We start from the raw sequence: 20043 nt of genomic DNA, 5'->3' as shown, positions 1-20043 counted from the left end.
TGAGACCAGGAAGAAGCCACCATGACAAAAGGGGTATAAAGGGGTTTGGCAGCCCACCCCCCCTTTTGAGTTTCAATCACCTACACCTGCTGGCCAGGTCTGGAATTAACTCCCGAGACCAGGGACGCCTGGTTAGTATCTACTTCTTCCCGAGGGATTGAGAGAAAGATTCTGGGTCACACCGGATCTAGGAGGCAGGGGTAAGAATTACACCTGTATTACACTTCTTTCCTATAGGAATTGAGGGAAAGACACTGGTTCCACCAGGTCTAAGAGGCAGTGGTGAAAATCACACCTGCAACGTGCCTTTCTTGCGTACACATTAATTGTATTAGTGTAAGCTAGCTAGTTTGTCTAAAACTTTTAAGTTAAACTGTGTTGTTTCCCCTTTAAAAACCACGAGTACTAACTTGTACTTTAAACATTTGTCTTAGTTAAATTGTTTCTATCTTTGTATAAATAAAAAGTAACTGTTAAAGCCTCTCTAAGTGTAATTTTCCTCTTGCTGCTGTACCCGAACTAAACACAAACCAAAGAACCCAGCCTGCCCTGGCTGCTTAGCGTAGCTGCTGGTGTGGCATCACCCCTTTGCCCCACCAGACCTTTAGCTGGCACCTGGGCATCAGCTCACAGGGGCAGCACTTGCTCCTGGTGAATCCACATTGGCTACTTTTGATCACTTTCCCCTCTTCCAAGTGCTCCAAAATGGATTCCTTGACGATCCCCTTCATTATTTTCCCAGGGACTGAGGTAAGGCTGCCCCACCTGTAGGTCCCTGGATTGTCCATCTTTTCTTTTTTAAAAATGGGCACTACATTTGTCTTTTTGCAGTCATCTGGTATCTCCCCCAATCTCCAAGAGTCTTCAAAGATCATGGTCAAAGGTTCAGCAATGGTCCCTGCCAATTCTCTCAGTACCCTTGGGTGCATTAAATCCAGACCTATGGATTTGTGTAAATCTAGTTTGTCTAGGTAGCTCAGAACTTGTTCCTTCCCCACAGATGGCTGCCCTCCACCTTCCCATACTGCATTGTCAAGGACTGTCCTGTGGAAAATGAATCCATGAAGACTGCGGCAAAAAAAAAAAAAAAGAACATTGAATACTTCAGCTTTTCCTATGTCGTCTGTCACTGTTACCTCTCTCATCTACCTTCTCTGATAACCCGTTTATTGTTAACATGCCTGTAGAAACCCCTCGCGTCACACTTCACATGCCTTGTCAGCTGCAGTTCCAATTGTGCTTTTGCTTTCCTGATTACCCTCCAGCATTCTCCAGCCGTATGTTTATACTCCTCGTTAGTCAACTGTCCATGTTTCCACTTCTTGTGTGCATCCTTTGAGTTTAAGCTGACTAAGGATTTCCCTGCTAAGCCAAGCTGGTTGCCTACCATGTTTGCATTTCTTACTACGCAGGGGGATGGTCTGTTCCTGTGCCTTCACTAAGATTTCTTTAAAATACTACCAGTTCGCTTGAACTCCTTTCCCCTTCATCTTCATTTCCCAAGGGATCCTGCTCATCAGTTCTCTCAGGGAGTTGAAGTCTGCTTTTTTGAAATCAAGGGTCTGTATGTTACTGCTCACCTTTCTTCTTTTTGTCTGGATCCTGAAATCTACGATCTCCTGGTCACTGCAGCCCAGGTTTCCACCCACTTCTATTTCTCCTACTAGTTCTTCCCTGTTTGTGAGCAGCAGGTCAAGTTCCGCACAGCCCATGGTCAGTCCCTTCAGCACTTGTACCAAGAAGTTATCCCCAGCATTCTCCAAAAACTTCCTGGATTGTCTGAGTGCTGATGTATTGCACCTATACTAGATGGGACAAATCAACCCCCTGATGGATTTGCCAAATTCCCCCAGGTCCTGAACAATATGCCAAGTAGTACACTCATCCCTCATTAAATGAGTACTTTACTAAAGAGTACTCACTTAAACAAGGAACATATTTACTTACCTTTATTCACTCTATGAGTGAACTCCCTCGCTAATACACAGCTAATCCCCTCCCCCCGGCTCCAACTTGCCCAAGTCTGACACCCCCCACCAGCCACGCAACCCCAACCCGCAGCAGCCGGACACCACCACTCTCCCCGCCACCGGCCCCGCAGCAGCCTGACCCCCTCCCTCCCAGTGGCTCCACAGCAGACTATCCACGCCCCCCGTACCTCTGCCGCCCTGCAGCAGCCCGATCCCCCTGCCCTCCCTTGGCTCCACAGCAGCCCGATCTCCCACCCCTACCAGCCCCGCAGACTGGCCCTGTGGCAGCCTGAACCCCGCTTCCCCTCCTCACCAGCCCAACAGACCCAACCTGCAGCACGACACCCCCCCCTCACCAGCCAGACCACACACCCAACCTTCAGCAGCCTGAACCCGCCCACACCCATCCCACAGACCCAACCGGCCATGAGGTTTTAATCCTCCCTCCCATTCATGGCTCCAAATTGTCCCCAGCCTTTAACCCTCTCCAAACCAAGGTTCACTTACCTTTCAAAAGCAGCGCCACCTCCTGCCACTCCTTCGCCCAGCTCTAGCAACCAACCAGAGACTTTTACCTATATTTTAATGGTAATTTAGTGTCCCTCTTACGAGTTTTCACCCAAAAGCACAAAGTAGAGAACAAATTGTGCTCGTAAACTGAGGGATGAGTGTATATACAGTCCAAAAATAGGGGAACTTGCCACACAGTTGCACCTTGCAAAATGCTCCTGAAAGAAGAAAAACTTTTTTCCTAGAGGTCTAAGTGTCAGAGGCACAAAACAGAACGTAGAGGAAAAGAACTATGTGGAACTCTTCTGCACTCATTTTCATGTCATCACACAAGCACTCTTCCAGGTCCCAGTCCCAATTTCAAGTGTATAAAGATCCTTCCTCGCTCTCCCAGCAATGAAAGTTTGTTTAGCTTTCTGTTTAGAAGGCACAATCTACCATGAGCGTTTCTTCTCTTCGTCAGATTTACAGATGCCTGGAAGGTCTACAAGAAAGCTCTCTCTCTCTCTCTTTCCCCTTCGCCCCAATCCCCCACACAAGCTAACTATGGGGATAAAGAGGTTTGAGGAAGGGATGATAGGAGTTATTTTTGCAGTGCTTCCACGTGAAAGTATGGCCATAGCATGAGCTCTCCCAGCATGCTCCATAACCTAACCCAGGGGTTGGCAACAAAAATAGCAAGAAGTTTTTTTTTTAGTTCAGTTGAAAAAAATTAATGTAATTAAACAGCCACAATGCATGTGAACAGAGATAGTCCTTAATAACATTAAGCCATACGTTTCATAACCCCAATTTTAAGAGCAGCCATGCACAGAATGATTTGTAATGCGATACATGTTTCCTGCAGGACATTCACCATTTCACCAAAATAATCAGGAGCGTTTTAAACTGTTCAATTACAGTACCAGGAGCCAAAAAAGAAGTCCTCAAAGAGCCTCGTGTGGCTCCAGAGCTGCAGAACCCTGATCTAACCTCTGCAAGGGGGGACAGCTAACAACACTGCAAGCCTGTTTACAAGTGCCACTCTACAGTGCTGTGCATGGGGAGTGTTTTTCATACCCCAAGCCAGGGAGTTGAAGCCCAACAAAGCATCAGTACAGATTTAGCCTGAAAGGGAACATGACAACAGCCATCTAAAAGGTTTTTACTAGGAAGAGGGAGAACAAAAAAAAATACTCATTAACCTCTGATTATAAGACGAGATGCATTGGGCTAAAATGTGTCTGCACTAGACAAAAACTAAGGATCTACCAAAGTGGGCACAGTCATTCCTGGTTAAACGAGTACTACTTACAAGTGCTCGTTAAAACAAGGGACACATACCTACCTTTGTTCACTATATGAGCGAGCCCAGCCCCCCCCCCCCACTAATGAAAGCCTTAACCCTCCCTCCCCCCACAGACCCAACCCACCACAGCCTGAACCCAATCCACCACAACTTTAACACCCTGCCTGCTCTGCAGACCCAACCCATTGCAGCCTGAACCTCCCCACCCGCCCGTCCCACGGACCCAACCTGCAGCAGCCTCAACGCCCCCACCCGTGCACACGCCCCATGGGCCCAACCTACCACCAGGTTTTAATCCTTCCTCCTGCTCATGGCCCCAAACGGCCCCCAGCCTTTAACCCTCTCCAACCACTCCCCAAACCCAAGGTTCACTTACCTCTCAAAGCAGCACCACATGCTGCCACTCCTTCGCTGAGTCACAAGCACGTGCAATGAATCAGACTTTTACGTGTATTTTAATGGGAATTTAGGGTTGCTCTTATGAGTTTTCGCCTACAAGCAGAAATGTGGGAACCAACTGTGCTCATATAGCGAGGGATGAGCGTATAGCCTGCACTACTACACAGGTATAAAACCTAAGCCTCATGACAGACAGACTTGGAGCAACTTTAGCAGTGGTTCCCAAACCCTGTACCTTGTTTCTACATCTACCTGGACATGGCCTGAGCCCCAGAGGGATGAGGCTGATGGCCTGGGGTGGAAACCCAGGGTGGGACCTGTGGCCAGGACCAACATTGTGTGAAGCTCCCTTCCTGACTCAGGGCCAACCTGCACCCTCCTAAATATTCCTCAGCACCTCCCAAGGGGGCTGAGCCACACAATTTGGGGACCACTGAGCTACAGATATTCCACATGGCCTGACAAATCCTGACTGTGCCACATGCTAAGAATAAAGTGGTCTGACTGCGTGAAGTAAATAGTGGTGTCACCCATGGGCCAGTACCGGGATCCATCTTATTCAATATATTCATAAGGGTTCTGGAAAAAAGGGGTAAATAGTAGGTTTTTATCACCTGCAAATTTTGCCACCTCACTCTAATTGTCAGATATTAAAATAGTTATTACAATTGTGCCTTTTGCGTTCTATACCACAAAAACAATGAAAAAAAATTGAACCAGTACAGTTGGCTCCAAAAACAAATACAGGATGAAACTCTCTAATCCGGAACACTCTCATCTGGCAACATCTGTAATCCAGCATGCTTTTAGCTAGACAGACGACTGCTTGTGTGTGTGCCCAAGATTCCCACAATCCTTTAAAGTTTGTTTGTAGTGTATGGGAACAGGATTGTCTCCCTTTACGTCCTTTGTTAACCATTTGCACAGGGACCAGACCAAAATATCAGTGATTGTGAGGACCGCCCTCCCCACATATGAGCAAGGGTAGGGGGTATCGCTGAGGGACCAGTTGACATGGTCCCTTCAGGGGACAGGTCACCCTCTGTTTTTCTGCCAGCCCCCCCGGCACGTGCTGTCCCATCAAAAACATAGCAAAGACAGCCCCCCCAAAAAACTTTGCTGCGGGGTGCGGGGGCAGACTACCCCCCATTGACAGCCAATCCCCAAAAATCTTTGCTGCATGGGGGAAGGGGGGGGGGTGGATCTTCCCCTTCAGCAACAGCCAGCCCCCGAAAATCTGTCCCCACTTTTGGAGCCTTCATTGCACGCAAGCCGAAACATGGTGCTGTCTGACAGCATGGTCTGCCCTGCGCTGCAGGCATGTGCTTTTATTGGCTCGGGGGATAGCCATGTGACATGGCTGGACAGAGAATAGACCCCCAACTGCACGGCACCTATGGAAGGGTGGGGGCTGCCTCTGTACAAATGTGAACAGCAGAAAATAAGTTTCTGAGCCTGTCATACAAGCATGACCCCCACATCCTAGCCATCACATGGGGTGGGGGCTGGCGCCAGCTCTAAAAAAAAAAAAAAAAAATCTCTGCCCCTCATGCTATAGCCTGTGCAGGGAAGAAGCCCATATTGAGGCTATTTTTTCCATGGGTAGATGTGATCACCATGCTTATAATAAAGAAACTTGTTCACAATGGGCCCAGGTGCCTACTTCGACTTACCAGGCTTCCTGGTGCCAAATTCAAATTCATGGACTTCCTGCTACCTACTTCTTGTGCACCTGGGGAGCAGCAGAGATGGAAGCAGCCAGAGCGGGCACGTATTCACGTGGAATACAGAGGGGACACCTCTGGAAGCCAATAAAGTTGATATAAATAATTACCGTTTCCCCATTAGTGTTAATCCAACCTTTCAAATTCAAACTTGATGCTATGCCAAGTCGCTTTGTGGGTGTAATAATATTGACGTTAGTGCTCCCCTAAAATAGGTCTAATGGTGTTCACAGTGAAGACACTGACACTGTAAAATTGAGCTAACGGCCTTAAAAAAAACGACCTTATGATGTAGTATAGCTACAGTCTCACAGTGGAGCAGTGCGACCACTCCCAGACTTCCCAGCAAGAAAACAGACAGTACTCACCTCCTTCAGAATTTGCCCATGTGGCTTACATTCCTTCTCACTGATAATCTTTGTCACTCAGCACTAGATCCTTACCTCTCTACACGTTTTCTACGCAATCCAAGACTGAAATTGGACACAGTAGTCTAGTTGAGGCCCACCCTGTGCTGAACAGAGCCAAATCTTAATGCAGCCTAAAATTACATTTGCTTTTCCCCCACAAGCATTGCATTGCTGACTTATGTTGAGGCTGTGAACCACTACAACATGAAATATTCTTCAGAATTTTCCAACTGAAGAAATGGGTCTATACCACAAAAACTCATTATGTAATAAATTATTTTGCTAGTCTTTAAAGTTCGAGAGGACATTTTTTTATTTCACAACTCCCAGACCTTTATCAGCTAGTTTCTCCCCCACCCCCCATTCTGTATTTCTGTGCTTGTTTTTCGTAGGGTAGCACTTTACAGTTGCCGTTGTTGAATTTCATTTTGTCGCCTCTAGGCCAGTTCTCTAATTTATCAAAAGACCTCTGAATCGCAGCTCTCTCCTCCATACTACTGGCAATCTCCCCAGCTTTGTACTCTCTATGCCTCCATCCAAGTTGTAAATAAAATGTTAAAATACTGGACCCAAAAAGAGATCCTTGAGGACCTCCTTGACACTTCTCTCCAATCCAACATCATTCAATCAATAGCTATTTTGTTTTGTAGTTATTTAACCAATTACATACCACTTAATGGCAGTTCTGTCAAGCACACACTTCTCCAGCTCACCTATCAGAATGCCACGTGGGGCTGTCAAAAGCCATGCTGAAGAGCAGGTATATCATGCCCTCCATATTACCCATCCACCAAAGCAACTACCCCGGCAAATGAGGAAATCAAGCTGGTTCTTCTGGGCAAGACCATAGTGCCTTCTACTCATCATACATTGCTTTAGTGGCTTTCCAGGTATCAAACTCAGACTAACCAGTCTACAGTTTCTCGGCTCCTTTTTTCCCTCCTTTGGAAGATGAGGCATAGGTCAGCCCCTCTCCAGTCATCTGTGAGTTTGTAAATATCAATATCAGTGGCTCTGAGATTTCTTAACTAATTCCAACAGTACCCTTTACTGAATCCTGTTTGTTAAAATTTGTTCAACACATTTTAAAAAATGCTGTCTGTCTTCACATCACAGATTCCCCTCAGAAATCAGTTTTAATTGTAGGTACTGAAAGCAGGAATAAAATATGAATAAGAGCATAAGCATATCACACCAGGGTAATTTATGCAGAACAGAAATTACTATTTGATTTTAAATATTTAACCTAAGTTATGGAGCAAACACTAACATCTCAAGTTAACAACTTTTATTCTCAGCTCAGTTATTTTATTAATTTACATAGCCCTTCTCACCACAGCAACTAGGTGTACTGAATGCAAAACATTTCAAATGAACAAATTATTTTGAAGGTGAGCAATAGCTGCCATCTGCCTTGAACCAAAGCCCAATCTACACACAAAACAAAATAAGTGAGCTTTACACCAACTTGCAGTTTTCTTGGAGGAAATACGTGGATCCGTGATTAACTAATTAATTGACAGCACTAATTTAAAATCAAGATTTTTATTTACATGTTACTAGTTCTTTACTCTTTCCACTTTATTCCTTTTACATTGCTGTAGTTGATGTTTTATAATAATTTCTTTAATTAGTTTATTTGTTACTAGGAGGAAAAATTCTTAACTTTGAAATTTGAAGATGTTTCATATTTAAAATACTTATCTGCACTGAAAAGGCAAATCCAGCACCTCATTAAACATCATTACCATAAGAACACCACAGATGCCAGCACAAAAACTGACAAGCATGGAGCCAGTGTTAATGTTGCAACCCAAACCACCTTCTGAAATACTCAACTTCCACAAGAAAACTCAAGTTCCTCTAACCAGGCCACACTCCCCCAATTCATGGCTTCTGGGACTTGTGCTCCTAAGATGCCTATCAGTTTTGTCTAACTAGAGCCTCACAAAATAAAAAAAAAAAAAAAAAAAAAAAAAAGAGAGTCATGTGGCACCTTAGACACTAAGATTTATTAGGACATAAGCTTTTGTGGGTAAAACTCACTTTGACACAGCAGTTGGAGTTGAAAATTACAAAGGCAGAGGTAAAATGTAAATTCTTTCACATCCAGCCATCCTGGGACACGGAGGATTCCAGATTCTCAAATATTCTGGATAATAGAGAGGTATAACTAGTAATGCATAACACTAAAGAAAAACAAATACGTAAGGCAGAATACTTTATGTGCGGAGGGATAGCTCAGGGGTTTGAGCATTGGCCTGCTAAACCCCAGGTTGTGAGCTCAATCCTTGAGGAGGCCACTTAGAGATTGGGGCAAATAGATGTCAGGGATGGCGCTTGGTCCTGCCAAGAGGGCAGGGAACTGGACTAGATGACCTCCCAAGGTCCCTTCCAGTTCTAGGAGATCTGTGTATTTACCAACCGCAACAGTATTATACACTGTAAGCTTATCTGTATTTATTTGTATTTACTTTCACTATTACCATACTTATGGAAAACGTAACTAAAATTTATGCATGCTTAAAATGCTGGTTATTTTAGAGTTCTGGATGACAGAATGCTGAATATGAAAGTTTACCATATATAACAGGCTCGCAGACCTCCTTGTTTGCTAGGGTAGCTGCACACGGAAGCAGAGAGAAATAGAGACAGACATACGTAAAGCTGCTAACTGTTATACTGCTGGCAGCAGCAGGAGGGGCCAGAAATACCCCTCCTGGCACAATCAGGGACGGGGGGTGGGTGGTTGAGAGGAGGGGAGGTGTGCCACAAACAAGGGGTTCTCATGGGAGAGGTGTTCTGACATCCTCCAGCCCAGGAGTGGGCAAATACTGGCCCATGGCTAGATCCAGTTCCCCAGGGTTAATCCATGGTAGGCTGCCACCACTGTATTTTTTTTTTAAAACAACTCTGCAGGCACAGACAACTACAGCTCCTGCTGGCTAACCCTGGCAAGCCACCACTGTTTTATTGCCAACCCTTGCTCCAGCCTCTTCATTAGAGCTGCCGTGTCTTTCTCCCTCCATCCAGTTACTCCTACACTTCAGAGCCTCCCTTTACACTTCTATTGTAAAAATCCTTGGCTTCCAGATGTACAAAAATGTACACAGTTTATTGTATTGAAAAGCTAAACAACTCTTCCCTGTTAACATTAAACCATTTTTTGTTTTCAAGCTTCAAAAAATTTCAAAAACTTTATGTCACTCACAGAAAACATATAAATAAAATTTTAGCTCCCAATGAGGCTCAAGTGTTCACACGCATGCTTAACTGTAAGGACACAAGGTTATGGGACTAGTCATGAAAACTGCATACTTGCTTATGGGCTTGTCTATGCATGAAGTTATTCTTGAATATACTCCATATTTGGACATTGTTACTCAGAATAAGGGCACCATTTTTCCAAATTAATTTACTCCACTACTTTGGAAATGGATTAATATAAGTCACAAAACATTCAACTCTTATTCCGCCTTTTTTTAAATCATGCACCTTCTTACAATCGCTCGTCTCTGAGATGACAGATCTTGTAAATGTACATGTATGCTCACTCTTCGTGGGACAAATAAAACCAATTAAAGCCATTAAAAGGTTTGGAGAACACTTTGCTCAGGACTACCAATGCCTCAAATTGTATACGAAAACTGCATACTAGAAGTTTATATTCCTGCACTTCCACTACAGCAGTGATTCCCAACCTATGGGTTGGGACCCAAACATAGGGCATAATTAGATTCATTTAAAGTCACCAGCAGCTCGTAGCTGCAGGTGGCTCTTGAAGAAGCCATTTGCAGCTCCTTAACACTGCCACATCCAGCAGCTCTCTCTATCAACACAGAAGCATTTACATATTACAAAGACAGGTCTTCCACCTTTGATATTCCTAGCAATCCCAGGCAAGCCACTTAATAGATTCCAGAAGTAATTTTTGCCCCCCCCCCGCCTCTTTTTGCCCCTATGCAACTGATTTGTCAGGGTTTTTTGTTTGCATCACCCTCCAGCTCCAGTGTGAACCCCCGCCCCAGGCTCTGAGTGTGGGGGGGGTGAGGAAGAGAAGTGGTTTGGGGAATGAGGGTCTTTCACCCACCACAACTCAGATCAACTGTAATAAAAACAAAAACTATAATAAATGTAGTGTTATTTTATTATTAATGTGGCTTCCCCTTTTCTATGAAATAATGTATAGGAATATATAAAAATGAGAGGGCACAATTTTACATTCTTGCCTCGGGTGTGAAATTAGTTCATTACGGCACTGCTCCCACCTCCCTACCCTCATTTTTTAATTGCCTTGGGTCACCAAGTCTTCCTGAATTGTCAAAATGGGTCCCCATCTGGAAAAGGTTGGGAACTGCTGCACTAATGTGATATATGCCATCATGTGCAAGCAATGCCCCGTGCCACGTATATTGGACAGACTGGACAATCACTTTGCCAAAGAATTAATGGACACAAAGTGGACGTTAGGAATCTGAATACAATAAACCTGTAAATGACCATTTAAATTCAGCAAGTCATAGTATCCAACACTTAATGGTGTGCATTCCGAAACAAAGAGGCTACATCTAGATTAAAGCAATTTGTTGGAAGATACCTTGCAACAAAAAACTTCTGTCGACAAATCACATCCAGACAGCAAAGTGAATTGAAAGAGCAATCCGCTCTTTTGGCAGAGAACAGCCAGACTGACCAGCCACTCTACAGGCAAAATGGCCACGCAGAACTAGATCAGACAGGGTTTCAGGTCACCATTTCCCCCTGGCAAGATGCTCCCTTAAAGAGACCCCCTCAGGCACTCATTCCCTGCCTGTGTTGTAGGTGTGCCTAACTCAGAGGGTCAGCACAACTAGAGCAGGGCTTTGCGTCTTTCTGGGAGACAGCTCATTCCAGCTAGCCATGGTGCCAGAGAAACCCCCAGGCACAGGTGCTTCAGCAGCTGCTGAAGCCTCTAACAGCTGCCATCCTCTTCCTCACAGAGGGCGAGCCTGAGACCACCTCGCCATGTCTCCAGAACAGTTGTACCTGCACCTGCCTCCCTGACCCTCCAGGTGCACAGGTAGATCTGGAGGCACCATGCCAATTCCAACTCACGGGACCAGCTCTTCATGGGGTAGTGGGAAGACCAACAGTGGCTCCAGAACTTCCGCATGCAGAAAGCCACCTTCCTGGAGCTCTGTGCCTGCACCACCCCTGCCCTCTGGGCACAGGGCACCCAGCTGCGGCCCCCATCCCTGTGGAGAAGTGGGTCACAGTTGCCCTTTGGAAGCTAGCACCCCCCACTCCCCCCCCCCCCGCCAGACAGCTACCATTCCATAGGCAACCAGTTCCGTGTGGTGATGTCCACCATCAGGGCCCTCCACATGGAGGTAAGGTACCTGCACAGGGGCGGGGAAGGTGTTCTGCCCAAAGAGAAACCTCAGGAAGCAGGGCTGGGGGTGCAAGAGGTGGGGCTGGGGGGGGGGAGCCCCATCCTCGGGGGACTGTATCATCCCATCACATAGCTACGCTGCTGGCGAGGCGCCCTCAAAAGGGCACTCCCAGAGAGCTTGGGAAAGGGGGATGGGAGGGGGCAGGGGACTCCTCGGGACCCAGGAACTACTTGCCTTAGTCCCCGACCCGTGTGGTCAGTCCCCTCCCTCCGTAGGTCATGAGGGCCATCAACTCCACCCTGCTGCAGAGGGTCATCCCCCGCCACTGGGGGCAGCACCCAACGCCCTCCAGGCCAAGGGATGGGGATGTGCTGGGGAAGTGCCATGTGTGGCTGCACAGTGGACCCAGATGCACTGGGGCTCCTCAGTGCTCCTGGGACCGTGCTCATGGCTGCCCCTCCTCCCCAACAGGCTAGTGGGCCAGGGGGTGTCCAGCCACAGAGAGATCCCCTCATGGGTGGCAGGGGAGCTGGGAGCAGCCTGGCCCTTCCCAGGGCCCACACACCCACACCCACTCCCTTGGCTCATAGCACTGTCCATGGGAGTGGGTGGTGTGTTGGAGGTTAGGCTGACTCCCTTGTGGCCAGCCCACTTCCAACTGTGGCAGGTGCTGGCAGACCCCCTCCCCCGCCCCAGGGCCTGAGGCTCATCTGGCCTCACATTCAGCTGGCAACAAGATGCTGCCATGCCCAGGGCTGTCTGCTGGGTCGAGGTGGCACACACTACCTTGCACAAGGTTCCATGTACTGGGACTGCAGCATGAGGTCCCTCCCGCCTGAGTCAGCCAGGTGATGCTCACAGCATGCCCCGTCTGTGCTGACCTCACACACCCCGAGATGCGTGATGAGCAGGGTACTCACCAGCGAGACCTCTGTGCAGCACTGACGATGCCCGGAATGTGGCCCGGCTGGCAGGGACCACATCCAGGACAACGTACAGGCTGTCGCTGGCCTCCCTCTGTGTCCGGCCCCAGCTCAGGTTGGGGCTCAGAGATCACCTCCCCCTTCTCCTCCTAATAGCGTTCCCACCGCAGTGGGGAGACCTTGAGTGCTGCGTCCATGCTGTGGCATGGCAGGGATGTGTGTCTCCCCCTGCCCTCCCACTGCCAGGATGGTGTGGAGCTCAGGGTAACGGGGGAAGTTGGCAGGTCCTGCACAGGTCCATCAGGCAGCATCCTGGGCCCAGACATAGCCCTGGTGAAGCTCCTTGACCTTGGCCCACACCTGCTCCCTTCTTCCAGGCAGGGGGCATGGCCCCTTTCTGCCAAAGACATGGCCATCCAAGCATATATTGAGGCATTGGGGTACCTCGCTTTGGGGTCTTGGAGGGTCTCCTCCTCCTCCATAGGTCCAAGAGGGCCTGGACCTCAGCCCCAGTCCAGGATGGGGCCACCTCTTTCTTAAGGGGACCAAGGAGCCACCCTGGCCAGCAACTCCCCTGAGGAACTGGCAGGGGGGGTGTATGGGGTGCCTGCTGCTCAGCCATCTGCAAGGCTCTCACCAACAGTGTGGCTATGGGGGCCTGGGGGCCTGCAGCTCTGCTGCTCCCACCCTTGAAGCTTCCTAGCACAGGGTTTCCTGGGCTCCCAGAGGCTTTAAGAAAGGCTGGAGGCAGGGACCATAAAACACTGATTTCTGTAGACAGGGTGTCTCCAAGGAAACCTGCACGGCACCCTGAAAGCCTTTTCTGTCAACACAAGCCCCAGCCCCGCCCAGAACATGCAGACCAACATTTTGTCGACAGATCTCTGTCCACAGAGGCATTCTTCCCCGTTGCGAGCGGGGTATGGCTGTAGACAGAGGCGCTACGTTCCACTTACTGTTGACAGAATGCTCTTGGGAACGTGGATGCTCTGCAGATTTTGTGGACAAAACAGCTGTTTTGTTGACAAATCCCTCTAGCCTAGACATCCCCAGAGACTTTAATGCCAGATTACCAAGGGAGGCATCTCAATTGGAATTTCTTCTCGAATTTGAAACGTATCACCTTAGACTCCACAAAGATCTCAATTACTTTACACATTACAAGGATAATTTCCCCAGCTCTGATATTCACAGTGACCCCAAGCAAAACACTTGACACTTGCAGAAGCCTTTTTTCTTCCCCCCTCCCCCATCCATTCTGTGTGTCCTATCTAGCTGATTTATCTGTTTTTAATTTTTTTCTATATTTCTTTTAAATTCTCTTCATCTTAGTTATCAGGATTCTCCAAATCTGAAGAAATGGGTCTGTCCCACGACAGCTCATCACCTAATTTATTTTGAGTCTTTAAAGGTGATATTGGACTGCTTTTTTGTTTTGTGAAGATACAGATTTAACAAGGCTACCTCTCAGACTATTTCTTACTTCGTTTATGTTTAATTCTATCTTCTTGAGCAACCACTACATTGCAACATTTTGTATTGTATTATGCAGTGCTAATGTAGCTGTGTTGGTCCAGGATATTAGAGAGACAAGATAGGTGAGGTAATATCTTTTAATGGACCAAGCGCAAGAGAAACCTTCTGAGCTCATACAGAGCTCTCCTTCAGATTTGACTTTTGTACTACTTACTGGCATCTAACTAAATTTACCAAATTTAGCCCATTTCTCCCCAGAAGAAAGATTTGATTATTGGAGTCAATGTTATACATAATTGATTTAAATCACTTGACTTTTTAAAATATGACTGAGGGTTTGTACAACTAATTTGAAAATGTGCTATTGCTATTTTAAATTAAAATTTGTAAATACTGGGGGAGGGGGTGCCAATGCCCTAACTGGTAACATTCCTTGTACGACATTTACTGTACTACTAAAAACAAATGTTTACAATTTTTGCATTTTTAAGATCCTGCAAAAATTCATCTGTAGAGAAGCCCTCAAAATGATTTTGAATATGGAAAAATATGAAGTTAAAGCAGAATAAATATTCTGGAATAACTCCTATGCAAATCAGACTACACTAGCATCTGTGGCATGCAACCTATACCATATTTAGAAAGTGACACTGTAGTCAAACAATTTGGATCAATAAAAAGACATGTAATAACTGGAGCAGTATGATATGCAAACTGGGGAATGAGAAAAGTCACTCCTCTTTCCTAGAGGAGGCTTAAACTTAAAGGCCATTTCTACACAAATGTACAGCGCGAAAGATGCTAATGAGGCATGGATGTAAATTTCCCGCACCTCATTAGCATAACGTCACATGATTTGGAGTCTGGAAGACCGTTCTTCCGGACTCCAAAATGCCGTGTAGAAGCGTGGCCTCTTCTTCGGAAGAAGGACTTCCTTCAGGAAGCCCTCCCCCCACCCCCCCCAAGTGGCCGCACTTCTAAACGGCATTTTGGAGTCTGAAAGAACGGTCTTCCGGACTCCAAATCACGTGACATTATGCTGGCAACTTGCATCCATGCCTCATTAGCACATTTCGCTCCGTGTATTAGCATGCCACTTCCGAAGAAGTGGCCTGTGTAGAAATGGCCAAAGAGGTACCCCCAACACCTGATATACAGAAATCAACCTCCACTGTCATGAAAAAACAACATTTATTTACTCTTTCTACTCTGGCACCCACTAACTGAAAATCTTCACAGTGTGAACTTATTACATAGTTTTACTTAAGAGATTTTAAATCTAGAGTTAGCAGAATTAAAAAAAAAAAATACAACTAAAATGTAGAACATTAGCTAGATCTTCAAGCAGACACTTAAAATTCCTGTTTGCCTTACATAACACCTAGAAGTGAGAAAACCGAACTATTCTCGGTAGAACATTTCAAGACTTTCTGGCCAACTTTCAAATGTTGATTTTAACCCCCCCGCACCCTGCCCAATAAAAACTAACTGAAGCTCTTTGTCTGCGCTGCAATATTCTTACATATTATCATCAGCTGCCCTGCTATAAAGAACAGCTTAAGTTTTAGGGCAGACAAAACAAAGTCCCAGAAAGGAGACTGGTCAAAGAGTCTTCTGAAATAATACTGATAACTCCCACTGACTTCAACTGACTATAAAACTGTGGTGCCCACCCAGTTCTGAAGTTATAACAAACCAGCCACATTATTTTGAAAATGTATTTCTTGTTCAAGCCAACTAGCCACATTCAACCAGGCAAAGAGCCGCATGTGGCTTGTGGTTAGCAGCTAGTGTGTTGGACACCATGGGACTGTAACAACCCTTTCCCCTCCCACTGAACCACATATACAGAATCCATTCCACTGCAAGAAGGATAAAAAGTAACTAGCAAATAATGACTTGCAGTACAGGAAATGTAAATCTTAAGCCAAGCCCCAACAATGTCTACACAATTGGCTAGCAAGACCTTTATGCATTCTAAGTAAAAGTCTCAACTGAAAAAAAGTCATTTTGTTACCCATGCATAACCTATCGCTGATGTCAACATACATAAAATTAGGAGGTTTTGACAGTAGTGGTGGCTGTTACCCAAACAATTTTCTCATGATCTTCAACACTGCACTGACACCCCTATAAGACATTCCCCAGATTGGTCAACACTACTTTGGGGGTGGGGAAAAAAGAGTCAGTGGCTGACAACAATAGAAAGATCACCATTCCAAAGTTCTTGCAGACGTGAAAGACTAGGACAACTGGAGATAACAAATTTGTTTTGGGAACTGTGGTTTCAAAAACACTCATATTACAATTTAACTTTAATTAAACAGGGCACTGTCAAGAAGTCACAATGCTCGCCACTTTTTGCTTTTGTATTTTTACATCAAACGTATGAACACCTTTCGCTACCTAATTCAGCTTGACCATAAAGCCAGAATCAGCAATATAAGTTTTCTCTTCAGTATTCTACGGACAATACCATCAAACATCTGAAACTGAGAGAAGTGTTGACAGAAACAGTTGATAAAAGTATCCTCTGTCGGTCATCTTAATATTGTAGATACCGGTCAACTTTCTTGCTCAGCCAAATAAAAATGAAACACTATTTGCAAGCTGCTCTGAATTATGGACCCTATTCATTTTTTAAGAAAACATATGTTGAAATAAGGCAGGCCACTAGGTCACTGCACCATCAATATTAGAAAGACTATCACAAGCAACCACGCATTTCAGGGTCTTATCCTAAACTTCACCTGTATCACAAAACCACTTCTGAATTCAGCATGCTTGATGGCCACTGTTTAGGAAAGGCCCTCATATGGAACAAACAGAGAATACTGCAAGTCATGACTAAGGCCCTGAAATCAGAGGAGGAAAAGGCGAAAGATGAAGACTTGTACTATGCCTAACCTTAGCCAGTTCTACTGTTTTTTGTTTTCTTTTCTTTAATTGTAACATTTTCACAACAGCTGAAACAACTTTCTGAATGTGGTTTTGTCCACATTTATTACAATGTTTACCCTGTAAGGTAAGAAAAATTGAGGAAAGACAAAAAGAGCACAGCAGCAATGGAGCATATTACAAATTGCACCTGTTTTCACAGGTTAATCAGAGCCAAGAGAATGATCACCCCTGCACTACTATTAGAATAAAAACAGTTTCTTCTCACGCAGTTTACTTGCGCATCTGATTTTTTAAAACAGAAAGGGTGTGTCTACACTACAAAAATAACTGAGTAAATAAGCAACTTCAAAGTAGAATGTCTACACACACCCTACTTCGAAGATGAACTTGAACGTAGGGCACTATTCCACTCCCAGGAATGGAGTAAGGACTTCGAAGTTGGGCTCCCTACTTTGAAGTTAACTTCAAAGTAAGGGAAAATGTGTGCAGACACTCGGCTGGCTACTTTGATGTAGTGCCTATCTTCGAAGTTAGTTCCTAATGTAGATTACCCAAAAGATTTTGCTGTTCAGACAGCAAGCCAACTTGCATATGCACAAAAACAAATCAGCAATATTGCAGGTTATTACTTCACATTTCACAGAAAATGCAAAAAAAGACACACAAGATAGTCACTTGGTCCAGAAACTGGTTTAGGACAGCCACAGCATAAGTCAAAATTTGAGATCTTCTAATAAGCAAGTTAACTCAATTTCAATAACTAATGAACAGGAAAGTGCAAAGATTTTTAAAATAAAACCAAAGACTTACCCTCTTGCAGGATCTAAGGCTATTGCTCTGGGCTGATCCAACTCTTGCCAAAATAAAACTTTTCTCAAAGAGCCATCTAAATTGGACACCTCAATCCGATTTGTTTCAGAATCCGTCCAGTACAGTTTCTCTCCCAGCCAATCACATGCCAACCCGTCAGGTGACAAAAGCCCAGAAATGACCGCGTTCTGTACACTCCCAGTTTTGTTAAATTCTGTTCGTTTAATTGCTTCTTCGCTTACATCACTCCAGTATATCAACCCACGAGCAAACACAAAGTCCACGGCAGCTGCATCTTCCAAACCACCCACTACAATTGTAGCATTCTCTTTCCCATTTGCAGCATCCACCAATCGCAGATCACGGCGGTTTGCATACAGCAGCAGTGGGGAAGCTTTATGGGAGGGGAGAAAAAAATGACATGTTAATGTAAGTCAGGCTATTACAACTTAAGGCATTAGTAATTTCACAGCCATGGCATAAAAGGGCTAATTCAATGACTCAAAAGGAAGCCTTTGGAAATTAACCATATAACCTGAAGTTACAGCTTCAAATCTCAGCAAGACTCCCTCAGCACTTTCAAAAGGAGATAAAACGCTAACATGCTGCTCACTAGCCTACAGTGTGTGTAGTTCAAATAAGATGTTCTAAGAACACAGGTCTTAATACACTCATTGCAGATGACATGGACCCCTTTTCTTTGGAAAGCAGGGTTTAATCAAAACCTGAAGGTGAAACTGAGACAAGTGTGCCGTGCACCATTCTGCTCACCTGCTACAGCTGTCCAATCTAAAGTGGCTCTTTTTTTTTAAACAGTGTTGGAAGTGTACACTCTGAAGCAGCTTGGAATTCAAGACATCATGTAATATGTTAATTAGTACCAAAGTGCAGGGAAATGCAAGAACACAGTTTCTGTAGCCCTGCTAACTGAACAAACCATGGCATGGTTGACCTATCTGATCAAATGTCTTTTGGGGGGTATACCCAGTTTGCCTACTGAATATTTTGTTCTGCATGGTCAGAATAACTTTCTTATGTAACCCATAATCCTCCTACTGAAAGGCAGTAACCCCAGAAAGAGAAATTTTAAAGTAACATACCCATTTCATTATACTCAATCATCAGTACTGCACAGCATCATGAACGTTCTAGCATCATTCATACGGCAATGAAAGTTAGAAAGAACAAGTATTTAAAAAGGAGACACGCTCCCAACGAAATCCCTTTCTGAACTGCTATCACAAAACACAACTAACTTTTTCTGCGGTTGCTCAGATACTATTGTAATGATGTTATATAAAATACCTAGCTAGACACTGAGGGCTGGCCCTCCATATATACTCACATGCATATCATTATATCATTGCTATTGACTTAAAAAATGCAAACTAACCCAGCGGTTCTCAACCAGGGTATAAGTACCCCTGGCAGTACTCAGAACTCTTCCAAAGGGTACATTAACTCAGTGTTTCTCAATCTTTTTTACGAAAACAATTGTTTTTTTATGTTCATCTATTTTTATTTATCCTTTTTGTACAATCATAAGTACAAAGACAACTTTATTGCCTATAGAGAATTTCTTCCAACCAACCAGTTACCATTAAGTTGTTTAAACAAATGTGTTGCAATGGTAGGAAAAAAAAAACCTGTCCGAAAAGCGTAAGTACTAAAGGTATTTTTCAAGAAAGAAAAGGGAGGAAGCAGGGGTACTTTATAAAAAAAAAGTTGAGGAACACTTGACTAACCTATTACCTGCAAGCTCCCTTTACAGCCCAAGTAAACTGTTATATCACCAGAGAGGCCTGCATATATGCAATCAAAAACTACTCATGGTTTGATGATGGTCATTGTGTCTGTGTAAGTGTGCAGCTCCTTATGCAGATAGTAGCTGTGTTTCCAAAAAGAAAGAGTTCTTATATAAAGCGTTTACAATTAAACTAGAAATCTAAGTACCTGTTATATAAACCACACTTCAAAATCCTGCCTCATAAGTTTAGCGCTCTCAAGACTATTCATTGCATTTTGCCATACCATATCCTTCAGAAGCCCATGTGGGGACGGAATACAAAAAACATTTATTCTGTGCCATTCTCCATCAAGAACCAAAATTTTAAGTATTCCAATTTAAAAAAAATGTTTATTTTGTTTATGACATTCATTTTACACACACTCCATGCAGATTTCATTCATACCCAGTCATTTAGCTTGCCATATAACTGGAGTACCTTTTCTAACAACAGATTTGAAACTTAACATCTGT

General features: G+C 44.7%; 1 protein-coding gene across 2 annotated transcripts in view; it reads right to left on the bottom strand.

Annotated features, from left to right (window-relative positions):
• LRP6 (LDL receptor related protein 6) overlaps positions 1 to 20043 on the bottom strand; it is a 191193-nt gene that overhangs the window by 157911 nt on the left and 13239 nt on the right. For both annotated transcript variants that reach the window (XM_075003269.1, XM_075003277.1), the window contains exon 2: positions 17784 to 18177. In XM_075003269.1, the coding sequence (XP_074859370.1) occupies positions 17784 to 18177 (394 nt within the window). The remainder of the gene's footprint in view (positions 1 to 17783; positions 18178 to 20043) is intronic.

Source organism: Carettochelys insculpta, chromosome 1, assembly GCF_033958435.1.
Source record: "Carettochelys insculpta isolate YL-2023 chromosome 1, ASM3395843v1, whole genome shotgun sequence".
Classification (NCBI taxonomy): Eukaryota; Metazoa; Chordata; order Testudines; family Carettochelyidae; genus Carettochelys; species Carettochelys insculpta.
The sequence above is the reverse complement of the archived record's forward strand: the minus strand, read 5'-3'. Positions and strand labels throughout refer to the sequence as shown.